At 45.7% G+C, this 8,109-nt stretch overlaps 1 protein-coding gene across 1 annotated transcript; it reads right to left on the bottom strand.

Moving 5' to 3' along the window:
• Positions 1-5,473: 5,473 nt before the first annotated feature.
• Positions 5,474-6,879, bottom strand: LOC139479628 (uncharacterized). The gene is made up of 2 exons (XM_071262469.1): positions 6,857-6,879; positions 5,474-6,035 (listed from the first exon to the last, which is right to left on the bottom strand). Exons 1-2 carry the CDS (start codon positions 6,877-6,879, stop codon positions 5,474-5,476), a joined length of 585 nt encoding a protein of 194 aa, XP_071118570.1.
• Positions 6,880-8,109: the final 1,230 nt, after the last annotated feature.

Raw genomic sequence — 8,109 nt, 5'->3', positions numbered from 1 at the left:
ACAACACAACTCACACATCTACACTATAACACAACTCACACATCTACACTACAACACAACTCACACATCTACACTAAAACACAATCCGCACATCTACACTACAACACAACTCACACATCTACACTACAACACAACTCACACATCTACACTACAACACAACCCACACATCTACACTATAACACAACTCACACATCTACACTGCAACACAACTCACACATCTACACTACAACACAACCCACACATCTACACTACAACACAACCCACACATCTACACTACAACACATCTCACACATCTACACTACAACACAACTCACATACCACACATCTACACTACAACACAACTCACACATCTACACTACAACACAACTCACACATCTACACTACAACACAACTCACACATCTACACTACACAACAACCCACACATCTACACTACAACACAACTCACACATCTACACTACAACACAACCCGCACATCTACACTACAACACAACTCACACATCTACACTACAACACAACCCACACATCTACACTACAACACAATCCGCACATCTACACTACAACACAACTCACACATCTACACTACAACACATCTCACACATCTACACTACAACACAACCCACACATCTACACTACAACACAACTCACATACCACACATCTACACTACAACACAACCCACACATCTACACTACAACACAACCCACATACCACACACTTACACTACAACACAACCACTTATCAGAGACCTACAATTGTTGTTAAATTGCCGTGTAGTGTCAACTCACGTGCAAATTAACTTCTTGTACTTTTCAATTTGAATAAAGCTAAATTTTGATATTCAATATCAAACACGTTTGCATACCAGCCTGGGAGGGCAAGGGTGTGATACACATGGCGCCTGGGGACAAACTGGTATTTCCTGGTCACAGTTTGAACCCATGTATAGCTGGGGGACCCTGGGGGACCCTGGGGGACCAGGAAACAGATGGTTGCAGGCAGACACTGCACAATGTAGACCTTTGTTGTTTGATGGGCATTTGGAATGAGTCAGTGAGTTGAGTTTAACGCCGCTTTTAACAGTATTCCAGTTATATCACGGCGTGTCAGCTTAATGTGTGAGGAAAGCCCAAAGTGATGCAGGTCTTAGACGCTTCTGTACCACTTCGGTGAAACCCACAAGCACGGGTATGGTGCTGACAAACCTAGAAACATAATCGGGGCGAACCGGGATTCGAACCCACAATCATAGGATTCTGGCATGTCCAAGGGACGCAACTCTGCACAGCGAATCGCGGCCTTAGACGACTGGGTGCCCCCGGTGGGCATTTTGAAGTTGGGAGAACATGAATACATGACACTATTTTTTATGGATAGCAACTTCTTTTATTCTTTGTACATTTCAGAACTACTTCTTACACCTTTATCAGCTGAATGCTTTGTGAGTTATTTTTTTATATTTGTACCGTATATGAAGTCTATGATATCTCTTTATAATTACACAATACATTTTTCTCCACTAAAAGAAAAAAAGGAATTTCTTTTCCTGATGTTAATTTCATATGTAAAGGTCGGGACCTGCTATTATACAGATATAGATTGGTTTTGTTTTCATAAACGACACATATTCCATAGTCATGGTGCCAAATTGTGCACAATGTGAAACGTTTCTTTGCGTTCCCTTCAATAATAAGTCTACAATGCTTGGTTAAACTTGTTTGTTTTGTTGTTTAACGCCACACTCAGCAATATTCCAGCAGTATGGCGGCGGTCTGTAAATTATCGAGTCTTGACATGACAACCCAGTGATTGATATCATGAGCATCGATCCACGCAATTGGTTTACCCATAGAAACATATATAGAAGTATTTACGTTAAGAAGAGATGTTTCCAACATGTACCAATTAATGACAAAAATAACAATCAGTCAAGAGTTACCACGGAGTGTCTTTATTCTTATCATGATTTGCTGCACGTGATTTCCTGCACGAGACAAATGGTGCATCTCAACTAATGGATCTATGACGTCACGTGTGATGCATTCATGAGCATCGGCTCATACAACAGACCAGTTTGTTCGTTTGGCCACCGAACCAATATGATATCTCTTGTATATGAGTAAGTCTTCATATATTAAACATCATGTATGATATTTGCGTTTCTTTTGGCGGTGAGTACAGCTATCTAGAAAGGTAATTCTATCACATTTGTCTTTAGCTCATCAAAACAATAGTCTCAACGTAAAATGCGGTTTTGTAATGTCTTGTAAAATGTGCGGTATGTTGGCTGGTGTTGTCCCTCAAAAGAGCTGGTGCCCTCTCGTGTGCGCCAACACCCCACCCCACCCCACCCCACCCCACCCCACCCCACTCCTCTTCCCCACAGCCCACGAGAACACCTTTACCTCGGCGCTCATCTTCGTGGCGTTCAGGGTACTGGTGCATTATTGACAAGGAGCATTTATTCCGATTGAACTTTTCTGGGCTTCAAAGAGACCCCTAGATGGTGCCAATTAGCGCGATGATAGTCAAAGATCACTACTGCGACTGTGAGGTGCTTGTCCCCAGTTCTGTGTTGACATATCTCCTCTGACTCAGTGGGATGAGATAAGTCGGAGCCATCCAGTCCAGGCACACGCATAGATAAGTCTCGTCTCTCCTCACACAACTATCGGCCGGTACATCTCCCGTCAGGCTGTCTGCCCTCATTACAACGCACATGCGAGGGAGGTCGGTCGGATATGTAACCACGTGCAATAAATGACATACATACGCACGTGCAAAGAACTTCGCCAATCATGAGTGACTTGTGGTTTTACGATTGGCGAACTATGACTGATGAGGAGGGAGTACCCGCCTTGAGGGCAACAGGCATTATAAACAAGCGTTTTATGTTAGACAAGTTATCGATGCCTCCTCACCACAAAATGTACTGGGTAAGCTAAACCCCCTTCAGTAAAGAGATCATTACCATTGGCAGCCCCTCGCCCGTGACCATAGAATACCAACAGCACAAGTGTCAGTGATCAGGGCATACCACCTCGATACCAATATGCCTCAGACGCCAGGCGTCAGAGATCACGGCATACCAACACTATACCAATATACCTCAGACGCCAGGCGTCAGTGATCAGGCTATACCAACAGCATACCAATATACCTCAGACGCCAGGCGTCAGTGATCAGGCTATACCAACAATATACCAATATACTTCAGACGCCAGGCGTCAGTGATCAGGCTATACCAACAATATGCCAATATACTCCAGACGCCAGGCGTCAGTGATCAGGGGATACCAACAGCATACCAATATACCTCAGACGCCATGCGTCAGGGATCAGGCTATACCAACAATATACCAATATACTTCAGACGCCAGGCGTCAGTGATCAGGGCATACCAACAATATACCAATATACCTCAGACGCCAGGCGTCAGTGATCAGGGCATACCAACAATATACCAATATACCTCAGACGCCAGGCGTCAGTGATCAGGGCATACCAACAATATACCAATATTCTTTAGGTTGTAGATTGTGATAACATCACAACAAGGAAAACACAATGAGTATATGCAAGGCGGTTGTTAATGTGACAAGCCGGCTGTCAGTTATTAAACCACCAAGCGGGTAAATGCACATGCCCTTCTAAGTGATAGACCTCTTCATGTGTTTAATTCTACATGTATGTTATAGTTCAAGCACATATCTCATGGGTCACTTATGGGTCATTCCTTGGTCACTATCAGGCTTGTAATCAATATGGCAATTATGGAGCATGTACAGACCCTGATCACATCAATTATATAATCAAGCTTCAAGCAGGGATTATGATAGTCATGCGTCACAGGTGTGGTCAGACTCCATCACACGACTGCAACAACGTGTCAGTTGACTTTGACAAACCACGATAGTCAGTGGCGCTTAGTGACCATCAGCAGAACCCGGATGTTTGACCTCTATTACCCCCATGTCTGGCCTCTATTACCCCCATCCCGCATCTTCATCAGTTAATCCAACAATTAGCCCCTTACATTGGGGTCTAAAGGACATGGATGTATTTATCAACTAAACACCAGTTTATGTCCATGATTACAATACCAAGGAACGTCCAGCCAAACAAGCACTGGTTAAAGTCTGGATACAGTGGACAATGGGTACAATGACCCTCGATCGTCAACTCGACCTCCGACAACTCACGATATAGTGTGGATTCAGCGTTATGTCTTCCTTGTCTGTTTGCAAAGCGAAGGTTTCTGGGTCGATATGTTGCATAAGAAAGTGTACCGTTGAATCTGACAAAATAGGACTCTCACTATTCCGAATCCTGTCAATAACGGAAATGGTGTGTTAGTGGTATACATTATGAGGTGAGGTGAGGTGAGGTGAGGTGTGGTGAGGTGAGGTGAGGTGAGGTGAGGTGAGGTGAGGTGAGGTGAGGTGAGGTGAGGTACATGAAGCGTGCTTCTACAAGTCCGGACCAATGCCGGTTTCAGAGTGCTAGCCCACTGAGACACCAATTCACAGTATAACATGAATTCCTCACTCATGATCAGACACAGTATACGGACAGTCCTTGTTTCATCCTCTTGTTGCCGAGCACCAGGCAGGGTAATAAGATGTACCATTATAAATGTCTTTTGGATCGAGCCACCGACTTTCCGCTCTCGGGGCACACGCTCTATCCGGTACACGCTCTATCCGGTACACGCACTATCCGGTACACGCACTATCCGGTACACGCACTATCCGGTACACGCTCCATCCGGTACACGCACTATCCGGTACAGGCACTATCCGGTACGCGCTATCCGGTACACGCTCTATCCGGTACGCCAAGGAGGCGGTCATATTATTGGGTCACGGTTATAATCTTTTTCTAACTTAATATATCAATATCATGTCAAATATCGGCACCCTGATATACACCTTATGGTTGCTGGCCAGGTGCAGCGCGTCTCACCCAACAGTCACCCGACCAGGAGATCCGTGAAGATCCGGGGTAGAATAGGTCGAGAATGCTTGTCTAAGAGGCGACTAACGGGATCGGGTGGTCAGGCTCGCTGACTTGGTTGATGCATGTCATCGTATCCCAATTGCGTAGATCGATGTTCATGATGTCACTGACTGGATTGTCTGGTCCACACTCAATTACTTAAAGACCGTAGTCATACAGCTGGAATAATGTAAAGGTATAATAATAATGCCAGGGGTATTAATTGTAGCCCCAGTATGTCAGGTCAAAACATAAATCCTACAGTTCCTTCGGCTCAACTTGACACGCCATAACCCACACGCCACGCTTGTACTCATCTTTACCTTTGTTATTTCCACCATATATACATAAACACATTGTACCCAAGTCGGGAATCGAACCCGGGTCTTAGGCGAGACGGACTAAGGCTTTAACCACTAGTTTACCCGACTGCCCCCTATGGCAATAAAATTCAGTGTATTCTGCAACATCCATCTACGTCATCCTGCCATTGGTGGGGTGGGGTGGGGAAGGGTTGCGTAGTACAGTTGACTAGATAGTAAACAACTAGTTAGGAAGGAGGGTTGACTAAGTGGGGAGGAGGGTTGGCAAGCTTGGGAGGAGGGTTGACAAGCTAGGAAGGATGGTTGACTAGCTAGGAAGGAGGGTTGACTAGCTAGGAAGGATGGTTGACTAGCTAGGAAGGAGGGTTGACTAGCTAGGAAGGATGGTTGACTAGCTAGGAAGGAGGGTTGACTAGCTAGGAAGGAGGGTTGACTAGCTGGGAAGGATTGTTGACTAGCTAGGGAGGAGGGTTGACTAGCTAGGAAGGAGGGTTGACTTGCTAGGGAGGAGGGTTGATTAGCTAGGAAGGAGGGTTGACTAGATGGGAAGGAGGGTTGATTAGCTAGGAAGGAGGGTTGACAAGCTAGGAAGGAAGGTTGACTTGCTAGGAAGGAGGGTTGACTAGTTGGGGAGGAGGGTTGACTAGCATTGGAGGAGGGTTGAACAGCAAGGGGGGATGGTTGACTAACTAGGGGGAGGGTGTGTGTGGTTGGCTTGCTAGGGAGGAGGGTTGGCTAGCTAGGAAGGAGGGTTGACTAACTTGGGAGGATGGTTGACTTGCTAGGGAGGAGGGTTGACTAGCTTGGTAGGAGGGTTGATTAGCTGGAGCGGAGGGTTGACTAGTTTACCAACTAGGGTGGAAACTGGTTACGATGGACTTGAATTGCAGTCACCGACATGATGGTTAAGACCTATAGTGAGCAGCTCCAGATACGTGCTGATGCTAGACTCGCAGCAATCATGACCTGTGATTATGAAGTTCTTATACGAACCTGCACTCTCATACATACATAACAGCATCACGCTTACTACAAACACTGACTCAATGATGCCATGCTTGCCATCGCCCTGCACAGCCAATCTATCTCCCAACACCGCCGTGAACCTGGGCGCTGAGATACCTTCCGTATTCAGAGACAATATATCGGTACATGATCTCTGCTCTATATCGTCGTCAGCATTGTGGACCCAAGCCTGATCACCCCACCTATCTCAGCCACCCCCGTCTCACGCTGCCCCTCCCTGTCAAGGTACCACGTGACATGACAACGTGACGTGACCACTTTGTACGTTCCATGCGTGCTGCATGCTTTCTGCGAGGCCCGGAACTCAGCCTATCTGAACCCTGTGATGAATGGGAGTTGGCGGAGCAGGAAGACGCAATGGAATCACGTGATTTGAAAAGGTTTCATTTTGGGTGTCATCAGAGACTGGGAGGAACAATCATACGGCTTTAATTATCCCCATCAGTCATCCCCCATATTCTCGTGTCTGCCACGTGCACGTCCGTGCAAACATCGTCCGCCACTGACGACTACCGGCCGCCATAACTGCACGCCATCTTGAATTAGCCGGGCTCAGTATATCTTCAGTCTCCTGACAATGCAGGAAGACGTTGGACCGTCTTAATGGCCGCATCGCCTGCAGAAGTCACGGCCTTTGGTATGAAAGGCTTCGTTAGTAATTTTTGTTGTGGGGATTCTTGGTGGGAAAATCAATAGTAGGCCTGTACAGAGCGCAAGTGAGTCGTGATTTGAGAAAGACAACTGGCTCTCTCTGTAGCTGGTGCCACGACGGGGGGAAAGATAGAAACGAACCACGGAGAGCATCATAAACCATCACATATATTCCACAGATAAATATGCTCACTGACGCCAACGGTTTTGACATTTCTGAAATAGCTAACATGAAACCAACATTGCAGAATAACCGCTAGTTCCCTGATCAATGGTCTGGGTCTCTGAGACGCACACAGTACAAACACTCGTTCTAAACATCTTGAAATGTAACCGGATTCAATCTCCCGCAGGACCGACGCAACCTTACTCAGACGGAGATGAGTTCATTGTATTTCGGGCCTTCAAAAATACTCAAAATTGAGAAGTCATAGACATTGTCTGGGGTACACTGTAGAATGTAAACACGAACAAGACATGTTTAGAGCTCAACATGTTTAGAAATGTGTTGAAACCCAAACGACCGCCTCCCCGGTCTAGTGGTAGAGCGTCTGTCCGGAGAGCCGAAGGTCGGGGCTTCGATCCCTGGCCGAGTCGTACGAAAAGACGTTATGATATGGTTCTTGTTGTTACCCTGCCTGGTACTCTGCACCAAGGGGCTAGAACAAGGACTCAGATAGGAGTCTGAGTGGGGTATTCATGTACATGCACGTCGCTATAGAAGTGCCGTACTCTTGAATGCGGCGTTACACCACACATCACCTCACCTTAAATCCTTAGGCGGAATACACATTTGGTGTGTTCTCTCTAAACACGTTTAGGGTCTAAACATATGCAATGAGCTATCGTCTCACGGACTAAACAACACCAAAAGACAACATCCCCAAAATCTAAATGCATATCTTTGATAAGTATCCTCATAATCTCAACATGTTTAAAGAATGTGCGTAAATCATTGTGCATTAAGTCAAATATGGATAAGATGTATAACAATATTGAAATTTGATGTGCAAATCGGAATCACAGGCACTCACAACGATCATGGTACAATATCAACATAAAAACATATGCCCTTAACCTTTTTCCTTACAAATTCCCATTTAAGGCTAAAAACA

Source organism: Haliotis cracherodii, unplaced genomic scaffold (assembly GCF_022045235.1).
Source record: "Haliotis cracherodii isolate W230 unplaced genomic scaffold, xgHalCrac1.p SCAF_4, whole genome shotgun sequence".
NCBI classification, from domain to species: Eukaryota; Metazoa; Mollusca; class Gastropoda; order Lepetellida; family Haliotidae; genus Haliotis; species Haliotis cracherodii.
The sequence above is the reverse complement of the archived record's forward strand: the minus strand, read 5'-3'. Positions and strand labels throughout refer to the sequence as shown.